General features: G+C 38.0%; 1 protein-coding gene across 2 annotated transcripts in view; it reads right to left on the bottom strand.

Moving 5' to 3' along the window:
- Nucleotides 1-8,836: 8,836 nt before the first annotated feature.
- LOC129780282 (neural cell adhesion molecule 1-like) overlaps nucleotides 8,837-27,224 on the bottom strand; it is an 876,690-nt gene continuing 858,302 nt past the window's right edge. For both annotated transcript variants that reach the window (XM_055788354.1, XM_055788355.1), the window contains 3 exons: nucleotides 26,432-26,621; nucleotides 26,190-26,248; nucleotides 8,837-15,625 (listed from right to left, as the gene is read on the bottom strand). In XM_055788354.1, coding sequence (XP_055644329.1) covers nucleotides 15,182-15,625; nucleotides 26,190-26,248; nucleotides 26,432-26,621 — 693 coding nt within the window. In that variant the 3' untranslated portion in view covers nucleotides 8,837-15,181. The remainder of the gene's footprint in view (nucleotides 15,626-26,189; nucleotides 26,249-26,431; nucleotides 26,622-27,224) is intronic.

Here is a 27,224-nt window from a genome sequence, read left to right as displayed (position 1 = left end):
TTTTTCATTGTTTTTAACAAAACGTAAACAATATAAATAAAAGTGATTGCATTTCAATAGAATATTTCGAATTTAAAGTTGTTTTATCAATTTGAATTTGAAATCTTTTTTTTTGACGTAGGACTACGTCTTTGATTTTTATATAGGGTGATCACTCTACGAAAAATGTAACGAAAAATTATGGGATGTGATATATGTTAAATTATATACGATAGAATATAGGAAATTTATTCAGCAATTTTTATGCTTATAACACAAACAATAAAGATAGTAAAACAAGTAAACAATTTAACGAATAAAGTAGACATGTTTTTGGGTTTTACTCGCTGTGGGGAAAGAGCAAAAACAACGTGTTTGCATACAAATCGGGCGTTAGCGTCCATGGTGGATAAACCGTTCGCGGAAGGTACGCAAGAACTAGTTCACTAAAAAGAGTGAACTAACGGTCATTTTCAAAGAACGGTAGTTCCTCATACGAACCAATTCAGAACGAACTGTTTGGAAACGAATGAAGTGCAGCCGAACTGAATACATGTGGAAAGTAGATTGCAATGAATATAACGAGAACGCTTGGAGAAAGCTAAAAAATGATAACAGTATTATCATTCACAATAATGCATGTAACGCGTGACTTATTCTGTTAATGTATCCTTAATTTTGATTTTAAAATAAGGATTGGTTTCATTATTGCAATTCAATTTAATTCTCGGGAAAGCATAAAATTTATAATATTTTTTTTTCAATTCATGTGTTATATTTTTATTTTTTCTATTTATCAGAAAAAAATTCGGGAGAAGCTGAGGCAACTCATGAATGGGATAAATAAAGAAATTTCTAGTGGGAAAACAATTTGAAAAAACGATAATATCGTCGAGACAACGCCGAGTTTTTTTAATTTAAGTTTAAGTATACACTGTAAGATGATGGCTACTTCTCGTATCCAGCTAAATTAAATAAATTGAAGTAAATGGCGACCGAACGATTGATATTTCTATAGGCACAGTTTTAGTAATAAGAATTTTTATGAACGTTTATACATATTGATACAAGAAAACGAAAAAATGTCTTGTATTTCGTGTTGATATTGAAATATCACTATCTATCTGATTATCAATATCAGTTTACTATTGAAAATAGACAGGATTAATAAATAATGATTCCGGATTCTTTTTGTCACTACAACTTTTACAATCTGTTTGAAGTTCAGTTCAGTTCAGTTCATATAAAAGTGTTTTTTTCTAGAGCCACCATTTGGAGTATTTAATGAGTTAAATTTACGGATTTCGGAACAGTTACAAAATCTCCCCAAAGTCCTACGTCAAGTTTCCGTCTGTGTCTCTAGGCGCAGACCAGTGTTGTCACAAATACAGATTTATCTGGAAAGGTACAGTTTTTTCGAATTTTTGGGTACAGATTCTGTACGGAACAGATTACAGATTTTTGGACTAAAGCACAGATAGGTACAGATTTTTGAGTGTTCAATTTACAACACGTGTGGTTGGGAAAGCAAATGAAGAAGTGATTTGATTTCAGTTATTGAGGGTAGCTCCAGGAAATTTTGTAATCTAACAAGTATCAATGTAGTATTGAAAGCGTTTTCTGAATTTAACAACAACAATGCTAAGAAAGGCTTAACAACGACACGAAGATTACAATCTTGAAATTTAACATTTGTTAAACTGCATGGGCAGCTTGAAACATGTAACAACTGATAATATGTAGCTTAAGTTTGGCACATATTCTTGCTCAAGCGTCGTCAAATAATCGAGTAATTTGAGGTTTGAGTAATATTTTTATGCTAATAAAACAGATTTTTCTATGCAACTAATATTTGAATGGTACGGATTTTCGGTACAGATCATTGAATGAAACAGTACAAATGAAAATGATTTTAACCCTCCCGGTACAGAGGATTATGCGGCAACACTGGCTCAGACCCTTCTACTTTTTGTTAATTAAAGTAAATCAAATATTGCTGAGGATTATGGCACTTTTTTGTAAATTAAATTAAATCGATTCGTTAAGGATTATGGCACATACGTTGCTATCAACAATTGAACCCTATAGAAAAGTAGTTCCGTTTGTCGAGTGGGCAGATCGGTTATAATTTTTTTTTATCCTAAAGCGGGTAAAGGATGAATCGGCTGGAGATTTTGTTCTCTCTATTAAATTACTAGCTGAGTTTAGTGCTATTGAAAATTTTAAACAGATCGCAATCATGGATAGAATTGCGGTCGGTTTGAGCGAAAAATCTTTTCAACAGCGTTCGTTGAATGAGGGTAATTTAACATTGCAAATGGCCTTGGAAATGGCAAGTGGACGAGTGCAAATGCAAAACCCTCGGAAGGTAATACTGTATTGATCGGATATCCTCAATACAACATATAATAATCCAGTGAAAAACAGTTTGGAATTTAATAGAAAGGGCTCCAATCAAATCACAAGTTAAAATAGGCAGACCAGGTTCCAGTAGTACGTCTTTACTGGAACCTAAACTTTCTATTTGAATTACAAACTGTTTTTTACTGGATCCTGATTAGCCATCTGATTTAGATTATCTGTCATTTTGGAAGTATTCATTAAACTTATAATTAATATCCGGCTTCCAGGGGTTTGTAGAAGCAGTAGAAACAGCGGTTCTTTCTTGCCTTTTTCGAGAGCAATACATGGACTCGTCATACGTCGAATTCATGTCATATTTCTCGAATTCTCGGTCAAAACCGTTAACAAAGCTAGGAGATTGTTGCATTGGATTCCTTACTGAGCTGCAGTTGCAGTTGTATTGCATAGATGTCGCCATGCTCGGTGGAGACAGTTTTGCGAATGGAGCGCGAAACTGAATCACATATAGCATTTAGAAGAAGAATTATTTTCCTTGTGAGCTTGGTGATGATGGCCCAGATTGATTCACCCCTACATAATGTGGCAAAAAACATGATCACGCCTGCTTTGCCATGGCTCGGTTCGATGTGTTGATTGCAATGCCAGATGCACAGCGAGTGAAATATTCGCTCACGTCCACCATTCAAGGGAAACGAAGATGACACAAAACGAGCAGAGTAAGCGATGTTCGCTATTTTAGGTACAGAGAGAGATTAAAATTTTCACTCAGGGGCGCTGCAATATTTGTACGCTAGCGCCAAACAAATATTCTCTTTTTGTTATTCCTCTTCGTTGATTCTATTCTAGTTGCTCGTTATTGACAGCACTGTTAGGTAAGCACACAAATAGACAGAACAATTGTATGGGAAAATTGGGAATGCTTCCAGCATATCAAACAGATCCTAGAGAATTTCTTCCAATTCGATTGGTATTCAAATCGTCAGAATCCGTTCGCAACGTGACATCTTTTCTGATTTGGCACCCTTAATGAAAGACGTAGTCCTACGTAAATAAACTGAGAGCTCCCTCTTTGACGTTCGACACTGAAACTATCAAGACGTGTTTATTCAATTCTCCGCACATCGGAAAGTTTCAGTCCGTGATAAATAAACCACTGAAAATAACTAAATTTTGTGCAGTTTCTCTTTGGAGTGGTTGTTCTCAACCGCTCAGCTTTGCAGTTGTGAGTGAGATTCCGGTCGAGATGGAAGAAAACTAACGCGAAAGGATTTGGTACACTCATATGCAAAATCCAGGGTTGTCGCATAGCGCCTTGGGAAAGCTGATGAATACACATCATTTGGTCGTCTCAAGGGTCCTCAAAGATCTCTGAAATGGATAACAGTAGACCACAAACCAGGACTGGCCGAAAATCGGGAATAACGCGCAAATAAACGAGATTGCGACGATTGCTCATTTCAAGCTGAAATAAATACATATACTGAACTATTGTAAGTCTTCGGTTTTAATTCGATACCTATCGGATTTGTTCCTGTTTCCGCTTCACGGTGAGAATGACAACGGTACGGTGTTTGGCACACAATTCCGATGGTATGATGATGATGTTGGATTAAAGAGGCTTTAAACTTTTCAGTTCATTCGCCTCTAACCGATGGTATCATACAAAATTCCAATTTTATACTTTCACTTTACTCCACTCCTTCTTGCGGAAGTGCAAAATATTATTTTGCGATCTCTTCAGAAGATGACCCAGGATGGAGGAAAAGTTTATCTCGTTTTCCAAAAACGCCAATTTGGTCTTTTATAATACAGGTGCGATAATTTTACTGATTTCAATTTTAAAATGATTAATAATTCTTCGCACTAATTATCGATTCACCCTTTTTTTTATCTCATTTATTTATTAGGCTCATTAGCATTTTTGCTGTAACAGAGCCGGGTTTTAATCGTGTACATGTACATATGTTTATGTTTCTATAAATTGTAAATTACACAGTAGTTAGTAGTAGCCATTTTAGGCGTTAAGTATTCTGTTCCATTACATTATGGTAAATCACACAGTAGTAGCCATTTAGGCGTAAGGGTATTCTTTCTGTTCTTCCATTGTTCAGCAGACCGGACAGCGAAGACAGTTGATATTGATCATTGTTGAGCTATTTATAGAACAGCAGCCCGATGTGTCTTGCAGAGCAGAGCATTGTATGGATGAATCGATCTCATTTCGACCGTGGATCGATTTCCATCGCTGATGATGGTTGCGTGGACGTAGTTATTCTATAACAACACAAAGATGGTCAATTGAGGGCCCTGAGTTTGAACTCACGATCGATCGCTTGGTAAGCGAACGCGTAACCAAGTGGCTACGAAGACCCCCTTGCGATTCACCCTTTATATTGGGTGATTATTTGCAGCCATTTCATTATGGCAAAACTTACAAACGAACAACGCTTACAAATCATTGAATTTGATTATTAAAATCAATGCTTCGTTGAAAATGTGTTTTTTCTTAAATTTTTGGTTGAACGGATACGTTAATATGCGTTTGATTGCATTTGGTCCGATGGGCAGCCACAAGAAATACTAGATCTGTCAATGCATCCTGGAAAATGTACTGTTTGGTACGGTCTGGAGGAATCACTGGCCCGTTCTTCTTTAAAGATGAAGAAGAGAACAACGTTACCATTAATGGTGATCGCTATCGTACAATCATCCCCAACTTTTTGACGTAGGACTACGTCTGGTAGGACTAAAACAGGTCACGTTTTTATGAAATAAAGTTAACGTTGATAACTATTTTTGCTGTGAACGGATTTAAACGATTTGCAAACCAATCGAATCGGAAATTTTCTAAGATTTGTTTTATATGCTATACATTATAATCCCATAGTCTGTATATGGTTTAAATTGATGAAAATTAGAAGCATTCCCATTTCCCCATACATTTGTTCTGTCCATTTGTGTGCTTTTCCAAACAGAGCTGTCAATGACGGGCAACTTATGTAGCCGCTAGAATAGAAACAACGAAGTGAGATAACGAAAGAGAATATTTGCGAAGTAAACTCCACCCTTGCATAGTAAGTGAGCTGTCGCTAGCGTATAAGTATTGCATCTCCTCTGAGGAAAATTCTCAGAATCTTTCTGTGCCCGAAAAAACAAAGGTCGCTTATTCTGCTCGTTGTGTGTTTCCTCTCGAGCTGTGAACGCTAGCGAATATTTCACTTGAAGTGCATCTGGCATTGCAATTAACACAACCATCAGAGCCATGGCAAAGCAGGCGAAAAAAACGATAGGTGCAAATGCTTCTAGGTCGCTTCTGGCCATCAGTGTTTGGCTTTGTGTGTGTTGCTTGTTTCCGTTGCACGGAACTTAGAACTCGTTCATTTCCTGTACATGTAAATAGCACACCTTCGATACTTTTAGTCGCCATTCGTATTTGCTCTCATGCGCATCGGCTCTGTTCTGATGCAATAAGCTCCTAGCTTTGTTGACGGTATTGACAGAGAGTCGAGAAACGATTTTTCATTAAGGGTCATTCTCGCGATGTTTCATTTTTATCGCTGCAACTGTGTGCATCTGGTAGACGTGTGTTTAATGCTTGTTGAATGGCGATACACGGAAGATGTCTCTCGTTAAATACTCAGGGAAATGCGTGCATTGATATGAAGAAACCAATTGCGACATATGACCAATTAGTGTATTGTTCTCGCAAAGGCAAGAAAGGATCGTTGCTTCTCGAAATGATTCTACAAAACTACGCAAGTCATTAAACCTTTTCAGGGTCCCCGGAACTTTTTACTAAAGAGTTATTTATGAAATTTCGACGTATTCGCAAATAATATCCGAAATGATAAACCAACAAATTTCAAAACAAAAAAGATTGCGTAACATTTTAGTGACTTTTTCGAGCATATCGGCAGGTATCTCACCGATGACACGTGTGATGTTGTCTTCTACTGTTTGGAGCGATGCAGGCTCATCGAAACAGCAAGGATTGATTTTTAACCCGAAATAATGAATTGTTGTTTTCAAAAAATTGTAACAATTGTTGCAGCTTTCTAGTGTTTTTCTGTGAATTAAAAACCATACGCGTAAATGCTTAGAAATTTTGATTTTTTATACAAAAAAAAAAACACTCGTGGTTTTAGATACATCAACTGTATTTATTTATAACGACGGAGAACACCAAATTCATTACAAACGAACGTCATGTTATGAGTTGATTATGTTCATTGCCGATTCTTCGGGATTCAACCTAGCTACTTCCAGCAAGGGACGTCTTGCATGAACTGTTGGTTCTTCATGGATTCCTGGCGCTTCGTGCATTGCTGCCTCAGCTGGGGCTTCTGCTACTGCTAGGGCTGCTGGTTCTGCTGGAACTGCTGCTTCTGCTGGGGCTGCTGCTTCTGCTGGGGCTGCTGCTTCTGCTGGGGCTGCTGCTTCTGCTGGGGCTGCTGCTTCTGCTGGGGCTGCTGGTTCTGCTGGGGCTGCTGCTTCTGCTGGGGCTGCTGGTTCTGCTAGGACTTCTGCCTCTGCTGGGGCAGCTGCTTCTGCTAGGGCTTCTGCCTCTGCTGGGGCTGCTGCTTCTGCTGGGGCTGCTTCTGCTGGGGCTGCTTCTGCTGGGGCTGCTTCTGCTGGGGCTGCTGCTTCTGCTGAGACTGCTGGTTCTGCTAGGACTTCTGCCTCTGCTGGGGCAGCTGTTTCTGCTGGGGCTGCTGGTTCTGCTAGGGCTTCTGGAATTGCAGGTACTTTTGATTGTGCCTGAACTATTGGCTCTTCGTTAACCGCTGCAGGCTCTGCAGACTTTTTTGCCTCTGCGTGGGCTTCATGGTTCGTAGGAATGTGCTCTCCCAAGCAAGTGACCTTGAGTTTCCTCAATATTTCTGCTGCGTCGTCCTTCAGCCATTGCGTTCTATGATTCATGCACACAGTATATGAAATCCTCAACGCATTCAAATCTGCCTTCAACTGCTTTACGTCATGTAGCATTGCCTTAGATGTTGTTTCCGGGTGACCCTTCAGATTGTGAGCCTTGTCGGCCAATTTTTTGATGATTGGTTGGGGCGTATAAAACACGTTGTCTCCACGGAATACATCCAAGAGACGCCACGAAGTGACGTGCGCCTCTTTAGTTCCGATATCACGGTAGAAATGGAGCGCCATGGTGTCGAAGTTCACATCCACCTTGTTGACGCAGTTTGTGTATCCCGTACCAGCTAGATTAACGTTCATTTCCAGGGTTTCGTTCAAGAATCCCAGACAATTTTGGTTCACGGTATGAGGTTGGTTGACTATCTGGTGATGAACCATACGCTCTTGTTGGATCACTTGATGTATCGCTTTTTCCTTAATCGATATGATGGTGGCATGGAATGCGGCAATCGCATCCGATGCAGCATGGCGCACTACATCAGCTTCCGATTCGCCCGATACTGACGAGTTGAAAAATTTGGGGGCTACCTCCCGGAATTTGTCAATCACCTGTAGTGTGTGAGGCCTTTGAGCGCACACAACACCCAGGATCGTGGCAAAAATGAAAGCAATCTTCATTTTGAGGCGAACACTTGCAAAACTGTTGATGCACTACAACTGGAGACTGAAAACTGATTGATTTTACCGAGGCACGATTTTCTAATATATACACTGGCGTGTGTTTTTCGTTTTACGTATCGTTAGTGCCTTAATTTACTTTTGCTCGGATGTTTTGGGTACAATTAGATGAGGTCAGTAATTAGTGGCGATGTGAAATAATTGTGGCCAATTGTTGAAAATTGTGGGAATCCGAAAAACAACAAATTATGAAGAAAAGATTGTTGTGTATGTGTAAGCGTGATAGATAGGGAAGTTGAGGTTTGTGTTTTTACACACCTAGATACTAGACTTATTGCATTCTTGTAACAACTCGATGATTTATGCAACTGTTGATAATACTCCTAGCAGCTTTCTCAGAGAGTACATTGCACTGTTGTTATGCCGTTTAAGGTATTCGTCCTAGTAAAATATCGTGTATTGTAGTGTATCCAATCGTAAAATACTGTAAGATTTTTTTATTTTTTTTAAAGGTTCGTCGTTTATTGGAGTTTTGGCACTGCCTTTTTTTTTGTTTCTAAAAAGTTGTCTGAACACCATATTTAGTAGTGTATTATGGGTTATATTTGAAGAATCGCATTTGTTCAGTTTTTTTCCCAAATCATGATATGGTTTCCAATGGTAGGGGAAGTGGGGGTGAAGTGGTCACCCCCTAAGGAGTTTGTTCATTTGTTGCGCCTACATACTGCTACAATAGCAAACGATTTTTACTTAAAATTCAATTTATTCATTTTGACGATGATAAAAAGAGTTTTAAAATCGAACACTTATTTAGTGTTGGAGTAAAGTTGTCACCCGGTGTGGTTTAAAAGATTTATAAGTTGTTTCTTCTCTAAACTTGGTTCAATCTTTATTGAAATAGTAGGTACATGTATTAATTTGGACCTATTCATCTGTAATTGAAATTTTCTCATACGTGCAGAAACGAAGTAAGAAACACGTTACGTTTCGCAGAGTGAGGCTTGGTTTTGGATAGGGTGGCATATTTTTTCAGACTCAAAGGTACAAAAGAGACATCTTCAAGAGCAGTATGTGACGAGGGTCTATCAGCTTTAGTAAACAGAACATTGTTAGTCGTTATCCACCACTGACCATTTTGCCCCAAAGCATGAAGTGTTTTCTACACGAACTTATCGCTGTAATTGCACTAAATATCCTTTCACCTCCCCTAGAATACGTGAACAGTCGTCCAAACTAATGATTTGTCGAAGATATTGAGTCGAAAAGACTGAATTTCTCGAGAATTTTTTAATTACGATGCTCACAAAACTACGGCCAAATGGCTACCGAGAGAGCCATTTCTGTTTTTTATTCATATTTTCACATTCGACAACTTTACTGACTCACATGTAACTCTTCAACCATAAGGTGACTATCAATATGGCAGCAATAGTGAATAGTTATATTATCAAACAAACAAGTGACCGCTTCACCCCCACTATTCTTACGTGAATGTTTACTGTCACGACCAGTGTTCCATCTTGTCGAAAATAAAACATAATGCAATGCGGCGTAAAGTAAACCATTTCTACAGAAACATTATTCGACGTGTATTGTTTACATCCTTAGAATTCTGACAAATTCCAGACATTGTCGCATCCTGCTATTGGAAAAACAACTCGAGATAGCGCATTTCATAATTTGAAGAGTTCTCAAGTGGTTTGTAGATTGTTTTACCATGAATGTGGCCAAGAAGTTAAATGTTTAAATGCGGGAAAAACGCAAACATATATACTAATACTAATTGTGCTACCAAGAGCGTCTATTACTTTTTTTTGAAACATGATGATTCGACAGGCAAACCTGTCTAAAACTAATATCGAATAAACAACACTGACTCAATAACTACGATCGGTCAAATTGTCTAGAACTTCGGAAAGTTAAATACTGTACTGCTTCCTTATAAAGCAATGGTTGGGAGAGTGCTCGACCATGCCCAAATCATTTGATAAATATAAAAGGATAATTTCAAAACAAGTTGAGAAAGAAGTACTTGGTTCTACTGTATAAATTACATTAATTGATTTCGGCGAAGGATAAACCATACTGCTATTCTAAAAGCTTCAAATTTTATTGCAGACCATTTGCGAAAATTTTTGACAAAATCAGAAAACATGTTACGTTTTCATGGAACAGTTTTGCTGCGGACGGATTTTGATGATTTGCCCATTAATGAAATCATTCTTATGATGTTTCTCCTTTTTTCTACTCCAGTGCGCTTGTTATGTTGGACGCCTGTTTGGAGTAAGTAGTGTTGTAGTGAACCTTGTCTCAATACATACATATTGTATTAATTGGGTTAAATGTTTTAATTAAGTTCCAGGATTATTCAGCAACCATAAGTGCCCGCTATATGTCGATACAACAATTATTACGCATTTAATCCAGAGTAGAGAAAGTGCGGGTAAGACGGACAGTGGAGGGAATATGGACATGTAGATGATTTGTATAATTGCATTCTGAATTTCATATTTCTGTTATTGAGAACCCTACATGCACGTCATTTTTAAACGGTTTTATTCAGCTTGACTTGTTTGTATGTACGTGTGTGACTTTGTAACTTTGTCTGTGGCGCTGTCCCACATCAATATAAATTTGATCCCCACCCCGTTAACCGATTGATCTGAAATTTGGAACATATATTTATCTCTGATGTCATTATAACCGGCTGTATAGCACCCGCCATGTTTTTGGTGCCAACATCTCAAATGTCAAAAGTATTTGTTTTCTTCAAAACAGCGATCCGCGTTGACGGCATTGAGCTTCGTTTACTAGTTTAGGGGAGCGTCAAAGAATAGCTGATTTTCAGTCGGAATGAACGTTTTCCAAATTGAAATTATGAATGAAAATTGGCTTTTCTACATCAAATTAGTATTCTATTTCAATTTAAAAACTTTTTTATGCAGGTGGGTAAAAAGTCTCATACGAAAATTGTTTATGAAGACAACTTTATTTTATAATGATAAAAATCAGTAACAATGATGGAATTGTATAGCGCTATGGTTGAATGAAAGTCAGAAATACGTGTTTCAAGTAATTAAATAATATGGTGTGAAAATTTTCATTCAAATTTAAAAATTTCAAAACCGGTCTCGTGTCTTATAATTTGATAGAGACGAGTGGTAACGAGCTTGGGACCCAAATTATGGCCCTAATTTGAAGTCCACTGTTCACTTGCCACTGTCATCGCGAATTACCAATTTACCACCATCTGACATATCGTGATGTCGATGATGAACTTTTACAGCAGAGTGATAGTGAGATAGGCGGTGACGGTAGGTAGAGTGAGATAGCGAGAATCGTGCCATACACCTGATTATAACACTGCGTATTCCATGAATTGAAAATCCAAGATGGTGGCCGCTGCAAAATGGCGGATCACATATTTTTTCAGAACCGCATCAGTATGGGTATCAGCTGAAAAGGCTTGACTAGTAGAACACAAAATTAAAAATACAAATCCAAAATGGCGATCAACGAAAAATGGCGACATGTATATTTTCAAAACCCCATCAATACAGGGAAACTTCGATATAACGTACCCTTGTTATAGCGTACCCTCGATATAACGCCCATCGATATAACGTACATTTTACCTCGATATAACGTACACATGATCAATGTGTAAAAAATATTTTCCGAAATAGGTACTGGGAGTTTCACGTCAATCTCACAGGTTCAACAAAGGTCACTTGGTGGCCTGTACTTTTAACCAATCTCTAGATACAACTGGTTTTATGATTCCGGATTCTGAATGAATCGAGTAGTATGAAGGGAAGCATCATGAGAAAGGTTGGCTTCATCTTTTAGTTGAACTTTTTCATCATTATTTATTTACCTTACCCAAACAACAACATAAAAAAGTAATATAAGCTGTTCCTAGGTTCATTATTTTGCTTCGATATAACGTACAATTCGATACAACGTACAATTTTGAAAGAGAAATGTATGTTATATCGAAGTTTACCTGTATAGGTATCAAATGGAATTGACTAGTAGAACATAGTTATCTATAAAAAAATTTAATCCAAGATCACGACTGTCTCCAAATGACCATTAACTTTTTTATATAACTTCTGCATATAGGTATCAAATGAAAGATTACGTTTCTTTTGATTGTTTGCTCTGAAATTTAGTATACACTTTATTTATGCCGTCATTATAATTACGCGTTTTTCATAATATCGAAAATTTAATTTGAACGCCGCTACAAAATGACTGGTTTCATAGTTTCTTAACATATTTTTGTTTGTTCGGGATATGTGTACCAAATGAATAGATTTGACTTGGAGAACACACTACATTATGAACAACATAAATCCAAAAGGTCACCGCCACTATGTATTTTGGGTAACCCCTTAATATTAGTATCAAATGAAATGATTTGACTAAAAGAACACAGTACTTCATGAAAATATTCCAAAAAAGTGTAGCAAGGAATTAAAATTTAAAAAAAACTGTTGAATGGTTTCATTGTAGAGGAATATACTAATGATACAGATAATGTACTCAAAATTAGAAAATAAAACAAAATTTTTAAGTTAAGGGGGGGGGGACTGTCTGGAAGGTCGAAAAATAATGAATTTTCGTGATTTTTTTTTCGGATGTTAGGAATGAAGTGAAGTGTTCGGGTATTTTGTTTATTGTTTAAGGTATGTTTGAAGATGTATTTTCCATTTTTCGAGAGCACGAACAATTATTATTACGCAGTTGACAGCTAGATGCTGTCTGAAAATCGGTCCTTGCTGGTGATATCGGTTCTGAAGGAATGGGCTGTCGCAGAACGAATCCCAATGAATATTTTTAAACTTTAGGACAATTCCTATAGCGTTACATAGGGGTTTTTTGAAAATACGAAAAACTCCCAAAATGAAGGCCACTTTTACTAAAAATTAGTTATTTTTCATGAAAAATTGCTGTTTAGAAGCTCATAAAAAATCGAACAAATGAGATATCAAAAAACGGCTATGTAACGCTTTAGATAATTCATTTTTACATGCTGATAAAACATTTCAGCTAAATCGGTCGAGTAGATCCTGAGATATCGATACCACCAGCTGAAAAATCATAATAAAACACTTTGTAAAATTCGTACAGCAATATTATCTCCCTTGAGGTGATTTAATATTTTTGGCTGTAACTTTCCAACGAAATTAAATATCAAAAAATCCTTTTAGGACAACATTTCTGAGGGTATAAGCTTCCCAAAAATGCAAATAGAAAAATCATTTTTTTCGATCTTCCACACCGGGGTTTCCCTTAAACGGTTTAATTGTGATTTAACGTAATAATAATACATATAATGTATTAAAAGCTAGAAAATAATTAGGTAAGTAGCAGTTAGTAGTTATCACACCCCTTTCTTCATTAATCTAGGGCATTGATGAGACTAAAATAAAATCGAGGGGTATATGATAAAACCGTTTAATTTTAAAAGTATTTTTTAACTTTTTTCATTTGTTGATAACGTTGAAAGTAAAACTGATCGACGGTTACCTAGATGTGAAGCATAGAATATTAAAGAGAATATTAAAAACATTCAAACAAAACAAAACAAAATTCGAGCGAGCCGTCAATGAAAGACATCCGATTTTCGTCCACCAATCCTGCAAATGTTCGTTTTCTACCGGAAATTCCTTTCACTTTTTGGGTGCGGAATGCGTTTTCTAACTTTTGTAAATCCCCATCATAGAAACCCTGTAAGCTCATCCAATACTACATTGATACTCGTTAGATTGGGTAAGGGTCTGAGATTTACACTCACAAAATCTATACCAATCTGTATTTCAGATAAAAATCTGTAACCTGTACCGTACAGAATTTGTACCAAAGAAACGAAAAAAAACTGTACCTTTCCAGATAAATCTGTACACTGGATTTTAGACTAGTGGAAGGCAACCCGCATCATTCGATGATGCTGACTACTTTTGTTCCCACAATCGCGAAGTAGAAGGAACAATAATCTTCGTTTTGGATCTGCTGTTTGTGGTTCACAGTTTGAAATAAAGGTCGGCATCTTTCAGGACACAAATCAAATTGGGGGTCTTCGTAGCATAACTGGTAACGTGTCCGCTACTAAGCGAACAATCATGAGCTCATAACTCAGGGCCCTCAACTGACCATCTTTGTGTGTTATTCTAGCAACTACTTCAATGCATCAATCATCATGTGATGGTGATCCTAGCCTCTCACTTCACATACGATCGATCTGCTGCATCGGTAGTTGGTGCTATTTATAACACAACAATGGAAGCCTCATATCAACAGTCCCGCTGGGTATATAGTCCAACTATAAACATTCAAACAATAGTGTAACGATGTGTATCGATAGAATAGGAATACTCTTAAGCCTAAATGGCTAATGTGTAATAGATAAAAATGTGTATCGATAAGATAGGAATACCCTTACACCTTAATGGCTACTGTTCGATATACAACATGAGAAAAATGTACACAATAAATTCGGCTCAAAATATTTCAAAAAAATTTTCAAAATATTTGATGTTTCATGTAGTCCAAAATTAGTTTTTGTGTTAGAAATGGTGGATTTTATATGATCTTACAGAAGTCATTTTCCCAAGTGGCATTCTTTTGTTGTTACATGCTACGAATAATGACACAAAAGAGAATGAGACAACTCAGCTTCATCATGAAGCAGCTGGATCATAGGACAACGCGAATGATTCATATTCAGACTGCAACAGAGCCTGACCCCATAATTGTCGGCAAGTGCAACACTATGTAAATATTTAGTTAGTGAGATGCTCAGGGAAGGGTAGACAGATTATATTTTTCATTTTTAACGCTGCTATCACTTGCACTATATATCCATATACACCGCAAAGGTTTAGCAACGTTGTGTTTTGACTGGCACTCAAAATACAAATAGGTGTGGAATATGGAACATCAAATGAATTGAGCCAATGGATACTGTATTGAGAACACGCACATCAATTGTGGAATCTTGAAATATCGAATTTACTTAATGAAATACCAAGAAATCAGGAATGATGATAGTTTTTTTAGTTATGTCTTATATTAATGAACCAAAATAATCACAGCAGAAAATTTCGTTGGATTTTTAAAAAAATCACAAAACAAGTCTAACTGCCACCATTTCACCGGTACTGTAGTACACATCTCGCTGATTCGCTAGATATCGTTGCACTCAAGCTCGCGTGAGCACCTGCGGCCGGGACAAATCGGCGATTTGTGGTCTTCCTCACGCATGAATCGTCCTCCCGAGTGACGACTAGACGCAGCTTTCCGGTACCCTAGTGGTCATTAGCATATTTTTGATGGTATGTACATTAATGTCGTAATCGTTCGGATTACCCCCCTGCTGCGCTCCGGAGGCGGAAGCTCCGCTGCCCGGGCCACCGTTCGGCAGCAGACTGCTTGATTGATGGTGCCCGCCTCCGTACAACCCTATCGCCGGGCCGGTGGTACCCGGTCCCAGCGAAACTCCTCCACTCAGACCACTGCCGGCCCCCGACGAAGTGCTGTAGTACGCTCCGAGTTTAAGGCTCGCGGAAGGGTCACCGGACTGATTAATATTCGGATGTAATTGATTTACCACCGGCGTGGATGTCGCACTGCCGCCACCAATGCTGCCGACCCCTCCGATGTGGGCTACGCCCTCCGGCGGTATCAGCAGCTCCGTTGGCCGCATGTCACGAGTTGGGTAACGTTCGTACTGTTGGAATATGAAAAGAGAGATAGAGAGGGGGAAGCAACAATTATTTAATTGATTTCGAAATTCCGCGCAATTAATTGGCAACGTTTGCACCAGCTGTTGGGTTGTGCTGGTGTAAAAGGAGCCATTTTGAGCGTATTCCTGAAGTTTGGCAATGATTTATTTGGGACGTAGTGCGGAGTGGGGATCGAAGGTTTTGCTTTGAAGTTATTAGGTATAAATCGAAGACGTAATATAAACTGCAAATTCAGAAAATATTCGTATTTTAGATACAAGATTGTTTAGTGGTCGGAGTGTTAGTATATTTATCGAAATACTATGAATCGTAATCGTTGTGTACATTAGTTTCACGTGAATGTCAAAATTTAATTTATGGTAATGTAAACGATTCGATTTAGGTCAAATGTGTACCAATTTGCTCGATTAGTTGTCACCACTTTGAAGACGATTACAATAGAGATAGGCAAAACAGTTCACTTTGATGAACAGTTCAGTCACTAACCGTTCATCTAAGTGAATCAGTTCTTTTGAACCGTTCTTTCGTTCAGCGGTATTAAGAACAACATAGAATGTTAGCTGGAACCCCATTTCAATAAACAGCTATTCATTGATATCGTTGGATTGGATAGTGGATTTTTTCATTTGTATAGTATTTATATTTTTGAAATTTAGTGGGGAAAGCTTCTTCTTTAAAAGTCGCAAACTGTATGTGGAAATATGTTTATTAGCCGACAATATGATATGTAATAATTTGATGCACCCAAAACATGTGCAATATTTCATATTTTCTATTAGGGCAAATACAGGTTCCATGTAAGATCATGTTTCATAATGGTTCAATCCAGCAGCGATTTTTTTTTAATTTTTCGCTAACAAACAATTATACAAACAATCATGATAACACGTACACGTACTAGGCCAAACAATAGATTAAAAGAAACGAAAAAATATTGCTCCCACTAAAAGATTCCATGTTTACCTTATTCATGAATCGCCCCAGCTTCCCCTAGATTTTTTTTCTGATAATCAGGAAGTATATGAATGTTATGCGGAATTGAAGGAATACATGAAATTGAAAATATGTAGTTTTGCCTTCAAAACTACGAAAATCTAATTAAATTTTTCACCCAAAATTGAGTATACATTAACAAAATAAACCCAGTGTTACATGTATTTTACTCATAAATCATAATATCGTTTTATTTTTCTTACAAGCGTTCTCGTTATATTTATCCATTCCGTCCAGCACAAATCAGTTCAGCTGCACTCGTTCGTTCGCAAACAGTTTGCCCGTAAACACTTCGTTCTCAAACAGCTCGTTCCCAATCAGTTCTCTCTCAATCAGTTATTACCCATACAGTTCACTCGCAAACAGTTCGTTCACAAACAGTTCACTCTCAATCAGTTCGCTCTCAAACAGTTCACTCGCCAACCGTTCTTTCGGAATCAGTTCGTGGGGAGAACTACCGTTCTTTGAAAAAGAACGACCGTTCGTTCACTCTTTCGGCGAACTAGTTCTTTCGTACCGTTCGTGAACGGTTTGCCCATCTCTAGATTACAATATGACTCTCTTATATAAAGCCTCATCCCTATTGGCAAAAACCTGGAACAGTTAACCTGCACAAGCCTCTTTTTATGTAATTTTTTTGACTAACAAGCTTTTCGCCATAGAAATGATGAAATGATGACGATGGTCCCGCCTCCTTCCTCTGAAGAGGGTTGTGGTTATCTAGAAGATATTTTTTTTCGCAGCATTAAAATTAGTTTAACAAACAAAAAAAAACAACGAACTGATTTTGTTTACAGATATAAGTTTAAAAAATTGCAATGTCAAATGACAAGCCAATGTTCAGCCATGTCCGCCATAGAGCCGATACGGTCCCGACGAGGCCCTTGCAGCCAAGTGGTTCACCAGAGCACAAATCTAACCGCCAGCCTTGTTTTGGATTGACTTTGAACATCCTCATCCACAGGAATTGAAAAAAAATTATTTACGAAAAATTTCTAGACCGGCACTTAGAAAACATTCAATTTAAAATTATTATCTTTCAGTTATCATCTTTGTTATCTTAGTTATATTAAATTTATATTATTATATTATTATATAGTTATATATCAGTTATATCTTTGTCACGCGCGACGCTTAAGCTTTTGTGGACTACTTTTTTTTAAATAATACAATATAAAAACAACAAAATTAAAATTAAAATAGACTATCATCACCAACAGTCTTAATAGAGATAAATACAAATAAAAACAAGATAATTTAAAAAAATTAATATTCTACATAATATAATTCGTTCAAAAAAAAACTTTGTTAGGTTCATTGAAAATATTTAAACAAACTGCAAAAAATTGTCCACATTTAATTACCTGTTCGTGTAAAACTACGCCAGTAAGAATCCCCGTCATAAATTATTTGTCTTTCTGATATAATTGCGGATAACCATCAAACGAAATTGGCGAGAATTGGATGGATTTAGATCCACCTCATTGCGACGATACCACTGGACTATCTTATGGTAACTCGCCAAATCTGGCCAAAACTCCACAGGTGCGTTGGGTGTTTTTATGAAAGCCTCCTTTTTTCTGGTGCATTCTTATTTATACAACTTCGAGGCAATCGTTTTCTCATTGGCAAAAACCTGATCATACACTTTCATGGAATTTATTTAACGGGTGTTAAATAAAAAATTAGATTTTTTTCAATACCTTTCAGTAACTCAAATAAAGAGCGTAAAATTTTCTTTCTCCAAGAAAATTGCACTTTGGGCTCCCTAGAAACAGTAGGCATGTTTGGTTTTGCTAGTTTGAATTTGGTCAAAGCAAAGATGGCGACGAAACAGCACGTGCTCCGCGAACGCATTGTACGGTTCTACGAAACGCATTTCCAGCAAGGAAAAAAGTTCACGGTGGCAATGCTGCCATCTGCGTTTGGTCCACTCTGACTGCATACTATTATCAGTTTTTGCTGAACAGTTAAAATAAATTTATGCCATAAACCTGGCTGTTTGCAACATAAGTGAGAAAAGTAGAATGTAGGTTGAGAAATTCTTGATTGTTTGCTATTATTAACTCATTTTTTCTTTGTTTGTTACTTAGTCCGATCTAAGTAAACACCGACCGATATCATCCCATATTTTGGAGATAACTTTCTTAAATTGAAATAAGCTTGGAATTTTGTAGTCATTAAGCTTTGAAACCATGTGAGGGGATTAGAATGAAAGGGGTGTAAGTGATTTGATCGATTTCTCTACATCGACTTTCTCTTTTGGTCATAACCTAGCTGCAAATACATTCCCAGCTGTATTTGACAATGCGGAATATAGGTCAGAACCTCATCTATCGGATTCTATAGCAAACTCAAATTGGAACGTTTTTGCAGTTGAGTTATTAACTGAAGAAAAAGTTGATGAAGAGAAATCGATCAAGTCACTTACACCCCTTGCATTCTAAGCCCCTCATGTACGATCAAACAAAATAACCCAGTGGATTAAGGTTGGGAGAAGATTTCATCCTTGGTAATATAATCAGTCAAATTTTCCAGGCACCAAATTTTTCTGTAGTTTGAAACTTTCGGCGACTGAGCTATAATCGATTGAAAATTATATAATTTTCGCGATGCGAAACATTTTCCGTTGCGCGCGCATACAATATTGGATACGAAAATTTTCTACTGATGGGGAAGAATAATTAATGCTGTATGGAATAACCAACTCTCTTGAGCGAGAAAACACGTTTTGCTTCAAAACTGTGTCGAGGTAATAAGCTGCATTGATTTTCACACCTTTTCGATTAAAATAAAAGGAACTTTTCCTCTTTTACATATTGCTCCTCAAAAACATTGACTGATGTTTTAGTTTCATACCGTGACTCGTTCTGCTTATGGGCAGGTACATCTTCAATACTTGCACTCCATACATTGCCATCCAGGTTAATACCTTCAGAATATAGAAAAACAATTTCTTTGCGTCCGTTTATCTTCGCAAAATGTAAACAAAATGCACATGGATACAACACTGTCATTTTGTACTATGATGAAGACCCATTTATTTGACATACAGATGGCAGCATTCGTATTGGCAATTCAACTAAATTGTGACCGAACATTTTTGTCACGGTGTAGTGCAGAACGAACTCCGATACAACTGCTGATATATTTACATATAGGGTTGGGGAAAAAGAAATGTCGTATTTCTGATCGAAATTTGACGCTTTATTTAACATACTTAAAATTATCCAATTTAAGTCAAATATGCGCCGTTTTGTTCGCAAAACGCACTTGTTACCATTTAGAAGGCAACTTCATTATCAACCCCCCCCCCAACTATAAAACCACCCTCCTTATTTGCAAAAAAAAACTTACAAAAGTGATTGCTGACATTCATACAAGTATCTGAATGATCCTCTCATATTTGGTTATATGTTCGTGAGAGTTTACTTGCATGACACATTGTGTATCATTTGATTTTGATCGAAATCCAAACACTGCTTAGTATTACCAAGAGCGTTTTGCATGGACCGGAAGAGATGATAATCACTTGGAGCCAGGTCCGTACTATACGGTGGGTGCAATAGGACATCCCATCCGAGCTCCCGTAGCTTCTGGCGGGTCACCAAGGATGTGTGAGGCCGAGCGTTGGCCTGGTGGGAAACAACACCATTCCTATTGATCATTTCTGGCCGCTTCTGGTCAATCGCCTGCTTCAAACGGTCAAGCTGCTCACAGTAGAGAACCGAGTTGAGGGTCTGGCCATAGTTGAGCAGCTCATAGTGGATGATTCCCTTCCAATCCCACCAAAAACACAGCAAAACCTTCCTGGCTGTCAATCCGGGTTTGGCGATGGTTTGGGCCGGCTCACCGCGCTTCGACCACGACTTTTTCGCTTTAGGTTGTCGTACGTGGTTCACTTTTCATCACCAGTCACCATCTTCTTCATCTTCTGGGTCGAATTCGTTCCGTTTCAGCAGTGCATCGCAGGCTTTGATTCGGTCTAAAATATTTTTTTGCGTCAGCTCGTGTGGCACCCATACATCCAGCTTTTTGACGTAGGACTACGTCTTTCATTTCTATACTGGGGTGTAAGTTCAAAATTTCGAAAACGAAAGCGTTACGCCGGAGAACGAGAATTTGAACGCTAATAGCTCCTAAACAACTGAACGAAATGGTATTATAAACACCTCATTCGAAAGATAAAATGTCTACGCGTGATATGCTTGTTATTTTTTGATCCAAAAACTTGTTTCAATAGCCCTAAAGTTGCTTTCAAAACAGGCTATTGAAATCACACCAATCGGTATATAAGCAAGTGCCGCTCAGAAATCCGCTCAGTTATGATTGCGCAACGATTGAGGTACGATCGTTGGAATGGATGGATGTTTCCCTAACACAGACTTCAAAACCATGGAGCCAAGGGAAATCGGCATTGCAAAATAGATGCAAGCAGCGGGTACTTTTGAACTGGTTTGCGTTTCTGGAAATCGGAATGTTTCCCTAACACAGACTTCAAAACCATGGAGCCTGTGGAAATCGGCATAGCAAATTAGATGCAAGCAGCGGAAACGTTTGTATTCGTTTGCGTTTTTGCAAATTGGAATGTTTCCCTAACAGATTTCAAAACCATGGAGCAAGGTCAAATTGGTATAGCAAATTAGATCCAAGCAGCGAGTACCTTTGTACTCATTCGCGTTTCTGCAAATTGGAGTGTTTCTCTAACACAGATTTCAAAAACATGAAGCCTGGGGAAATTGGCATTGCAAAATAGATGCAAACTACGGGTACTTTTATACTCGCTCGCATTTTTGCAAACCGGAATGTGTTTTCCCAATACAGATTCAGAAACCAAGAAGTTGGGAAAATCGGCATTGCAGATACATTCAAGTCTTCAGTACTTTTATACCCCTATGCATTTTTACACTCCGGAATTCGTTTTGATAACACGGTCTATAAAAGAGGGTACAAATGCAACGCTTTGGCTCGATTATTCAAGACTGTATTGAAAGATATCTCGTCATGTCGCCAGCTCACTGAACTTCTACGCAGACCGTTTATTGATTGGGCAAAATGTTGATAACTATTTGATGCGATAACTACTACCATAATACATTAATTGACTTCAATTGGGATTTGTTTGCAATTGAATTCGTAAATAGTTTCATTCATTCACTAGTTTAATCAATAAGTTAATCAATGCACACAAAAGATAGCTCTGCGCAGCGGCGATATCGTACCTAATGAGGAACATCCGAGGTGGGATTATTGCTAATTGAAGAAATACAATTGATTTTCAAGCCAACGGCAGTCCTACGTTAACCTTGCGGTTATATCATAGGTATAACCCATCCAATGTTTTTGGAATCCAATCTTCTGCAAAAGGTTCCAAACGGTTTTATGGTCTATACCCAGTTCCTGGCCAATCGAGCGAGTGCTCACATGCCGGTCTACTTGGATGATTTCAACGATTTTATCGGTTTCCACAACGATTGGCCTACCAGTACGGGGTTTATCTTTGACAGCCACTACACCAGAACGAAATCGATCAAACCAATGCTGTGCTGTGCGAATCGTTACAGTATCGGGTGCATAAACTACACGAATTTTTTCGGCCGCCTTCGTTGCAGTTTTACCTCGCAGGTTATTGAAGCTAGACACTTCACCCCCCTCTTTAAGGCCATACAAATTAAACACAAATTTCTACATTACTCGAGAATTAGTCAAGCAAATGGAACCGAATTAGGCATATGGAGGTTTTAGGGTGCAATAAATGTTTCTATGGTGGTTAGATACCCCTTCCCCCTTCTCTTAGGGGGGGCTGCCATACAGATGAAAAACAAATTTCTTCATAACTCGAAATCTAATCAAGCAAATGGAGCCAAATTTGGCATTTGAAGATTTTAGGGGGCACGAAACGTTTCTATGGTGACTGGACACTCCTCCCCCCTCTCTAAGGGAGAAGAGGGGGAGGGGTCTGTCTTTTTTCTATCATATTTTCTGTATCAAACTTTTATTCCATGTAACGGAGAAACATGTTATTTGCAAGTGTTTGAAAAATATTGAACGAGAATTGTGTCTGAAAATAATCTGATATTATAATGATGAGTTTTGGTAGAAGTACAAGGATTTTTTTAGTGAAAGGTAAATTCAACGGGGTCGATTAGAAAATCAATCAATGAACAGTTCTGCGATTGGACTCATGAACTTGCGCTTAGTAAGAAAACGTGAATGTTTGAAGGTATTGATTTTTTTTATTGCTATTGATAACAAAAAACAAATTTTGGACGGGACGAAGTTTGGCGGGTCAGCTAGTATAACATACAACGACAGGATCAGGACTTGCGTCCCAGCCAAAAGGTTATCGATGGGCAATTATTTGCTTACATTAACAGGACAAACTTATATGCATACTTGGAGGAAAAATTAACGTCATTGAGAACCTTTTAAGCATTCTCTATTGTTCCATCAAAGGGATTCAGCCATTTTCGTAACATTGACTCGTCTCACAGGTTTCAGGAATGCCAGAGAGTACAACGAAATGGCGAAGGTTAACGAGTCTCATTAATATGCAACGTTCCTTTGTAACGTAAAGTGCCTTGAAGCCCTATACCGACCTATTTCGCAAAACAACAGTAAACGAGTACATGCCGTACAGGAAAATCAATCACTCCAAAGTGTACCCTCAACACTTGGTATGCTTCCTCCACATGGCGGCATACATACACAACTCCAGTGTCTCCTTGCGGCCATCCTGGAAACTCTCCGGGTTAGGACGAGCGTCATTTTCACCATGTGCATTAGAGGCGAGGAACTTTCTACACAATCGATTTCTCCATCAACAGCCATGTTCGGCACATGGTATGAGACATGAAAATTTAATAGCTCTAGAATATCAATGAAATTCAAGTCAAAGCAAAACGTCCTTTATGTAGCATTTGGCCCTTGTTCGAGAAAGACATCTTGGTGTAAAGTCAGTCCTGGCTTGCTTGCCTCCTGTCTCGATTGAGTTGAAAGACAAGCGTCAGCCAAGAAAATGGATATACAACAACTCGTCCGACATCGGCATCACAGCCAAGCTCTAGTGTGAGTACCTCGATACAGGCTACATGTATCCGAAATGTACAATTGTGTTCCAATGCCAATAATAAACTCATCGTGCGCCATCTCTTTTCCCTGGCAGCCCGGAATAAAACGTATTTACATCGAAGAGATGGTTCGTTTGTGCGCACGAAAAATAATAAACGAAAATACATTTGTTAGAATGTCAACAGCTTGCTCGGAAACTCCTTCAGTCGGAGGATAAATGGGAGGAATGGGGGCGTTCCGTGCTCGTCCAGGCGAGGTGTCATTTCCGGCTCAACTGAAGCAGAGGAAACCATGTTTTCGAACTGATTCTAATATAACAACTCTGATAGGCTACATGTAAACAGAGAGCACTACTTCCGAATCGGCGAGGCGTTAGAAATACTGGTTCGATTCCAATTGGTTTTATATGGATACTAGCGAAATAAATTAGCTCTGGTTGTACCCAACCACTTTTCAATAAAATAGAAGGACAGCAACACTCCCGGTGTCTCATTATGTGAATTAGGATAAACATCAATTACAAATTATGCGACGACCCGTACGTATGAATCATATAAAGCTGCCATTTTTTTTTGTGGAAATATGTCATTCGTTTATCGGCGAATGTAACACATTTCACACCGGCGCCGATTGCAATAATCGATTTCACCAATTAAAATTTAATGCTGATTCGATTATGGTTCCGTTTAACTTATGCAAACATTGACCGTGACGTTGCCGCGCAGAATTATAAATTGACATGGAATGCGATTATTCAATTCATGTCGTTCAGTTTGAACGTTTTAACGGAGCTGTAAAAATGCTTGCTATACAATGGAACGTTAGTGTTTTTGCTGAACAATGGATGCACAGAAAAAATAACCTTACGCCTAAATGGCTACTACTGTGTAATTTATCATTATGTAATGGAACAGAAAACTTAACGCCTACATGGTTACTACTAATTACTGTGTAATTCACAATTTATAGAAACATTCACATATGTACATGTACACGATTAAACCCGGCTCTGTTACAGCTAAATGCTAATGAGCCTAATAAATAAATGGGATAAAAAAAAAACATTGTTACAATTTTCTTATATCCCATCCTTCTCCTAAAAATATGTCACCCTTCTAATCTCGAGTACACCGCGAGTAATCGGTTTTCCACCTTACTAACCATAGATGTAAGAAAATTGTTTATATATATAGTTTTAAAATTATATTTAAGAATTCGGCTCCTTTAAACTTAAGTAACTGAGCCTGTAAAAATAAACGAATTAATAAAAAAAAAGACCAAAATCCAAAATTTCTGCAAATATATTATTTTTCGAAATGATACTAGCTAATTGGCTTTGATTTGATATGTCGATCATCTGAATCGGTGCAGTAGTTCAAATGTAACGAGTTTTTAAAAAAAGTAATTTTTAGAATAAGTGGGAAAAAAAATAAAATAATACGGGACTAATATTTTGTGATAAAGAACAAAACTATCACTTTTCACGAAAATCTGAGAATCACTATATCGGGTTGACATGGAATAGCTGTATATAAACATTTCCATCGCACTTTTAGGTGGATTAACACTATTTTCATAACTCAAATAATCATTCAAGACACTTACATGTTGTTAAATTATCTTGAAATTATTGAGAAATTGATGTCTAAACACAATTTTTAATAGAATGTAATATTCACTACTTTGACCCATTGTCCCCCCTCTGAGGTGAGTGAGATTGGGTCAACTTTCATTTAATCGCAGTTCAGTGAAAAATTAATATTATTCAACAATTCCTTGGACATTTACGAGTGTTCATCATTAGAGAACATTACTACGTAATCAGAATTGTGTTTTACACCTATTTACGATAGTTATTCAATAAAAAGTTTGAAAACTACATTTGATAATCACCTGAAATTATTGACAACAAGGCTGAGTGTTTCCAACGTGCCGTAATCCGTTTTTTCATATGTGATCGAGCGTTGTCATGAAGAAAAATGATCTTATGTTGCCTTTTTCGGCATTGTGGTAGTTTTAGACAATTGACCAGCTTCAAAATGATATAATTTCCAGGTTCTCATTTAATATGGAATTACAGTCATTCAGAAATCACAAAATAATCCCTATTTTGCACCACGTTCCGACAAGTGTATATGTTCATTTCCAACTCTACATTGATGAACAAGAAATGTGATCTTGAACATCCTGACCAATGTTACTACACTTGAGATTATAACTAATAACTTAATGATATAAAAATATTTCTAAGCTCTCTTCATTGTCGAATTGAATGCCAACGCGTGGTGCTGTTCGTCATTGCCATCAACCGAGCTGGGACCATGTCGAAACCACTGACAACTTATCACCCGGGAGATAACCTTCATCCGCACTCCATCAATATCCGTCCGGTGCGGTTTGTCATGCATGTCTGGTTTTTCCAATTTGAGAGCCCGAGGCAAAAAAAAAGTCACGCACTAGTGTTTACTGGCGTCCGATACTTACGTAGCTCCCGTTGGGCCATTTCGATGAATTGAAACTCGAGTCCTCGCCATCGTTTGACACTGCAAAACAGCAGACAGAAAAGTGAAGGAGACAAGAGAAAATTAGTCGTCCACAACAATACCACTGGCATCCCATCAAGCGCACTGGAGGAGATGTCAGTAAAAATGTCCATCAATTGGCGACGGAAGATCGACCGCCAGCGAAGTTAATCAAGAAGGGCGAAAAAAGTAAATCATTTTTACCGTACTGTGCCGGAATCACGTCCGGATCGCCTCTGTCGTCCTCGGTGGGGTCCGGCTTGCCATCTCTGGTTTTACCATCCGAGCCTATGCCGAGCTGCCCTCCAGGCCCTGGCCCGATGCTGCCTCCGCCGCTCCCGTTACCGCCCGCGCCAGAACCGTGCTGCCAACGGGGGCTTTGTTTGGTGTTTTTCTGCACACCGGCGTGAAGAGAGGGAGAGAAAAGAATTTACGTAATTAATGAATCGGAAAATTTCCGTCAATAAATTCTGTTCTATTGTGAGTAAGTTAATTAAAATCATCGATTGGTGGCAAATCAGATGCGCTGGACAAATGTTGTGCGGAGAGAACCATTTTTGCCGCTCTGGTACGTGACGAATCGTTTTTGCGAGATAGCTTTGGCTTTTATTAGTATTTCTGAATTCTTAGTTAATAGTTCTAGTACTTGATTTCTGCAAACAACGAGTCCAGAGCGCTCTTAGTGCTTCCGTTCTCTGGAAAAATGTCCTTTCCACTATATAAGACCTCCTGGAAGCATTCTGAAATCGTTCTGAATAGAATCACGTTCGCACTGCAATCAAATCTTTGTTTTTTCCTCTTTTAATATCTTAAGTCAGCAACATTTTTCTCTGTTTGCCACTTATTTCAAGTTTTTTCCTCCTCCTCGACCATTATAATTGAATTATGTTTCGTTCATTAAGGAAATGCCAACTTTTCATTTGTTTCTTTGTGAATGTTTCAACTTTTTGCCAATTACAAGGCACTCCGGAGGTGTTGAAGAAGGACATCCGGAGAC

This window comes from Toxorhynchites rutilus, chromosome 3 (assembly GCF_029784135.1).
Source record: "Toxorhynchites rutilus septentrionalis strain SRP chromosome 3, ASM2978413v1, whole genome shotgun sequence".
Lineage (NCBI taxonomy): Eukaryota > Metazoa > Arthropoda > Insecta > Diptera > Culicidae > Toxorhynchites > Toxorhynchites rutilus.
Note: the sequence above shows the minus strand (reverse complement) of the source record. Positions and strands in the feature narration are given on the sequence as shown.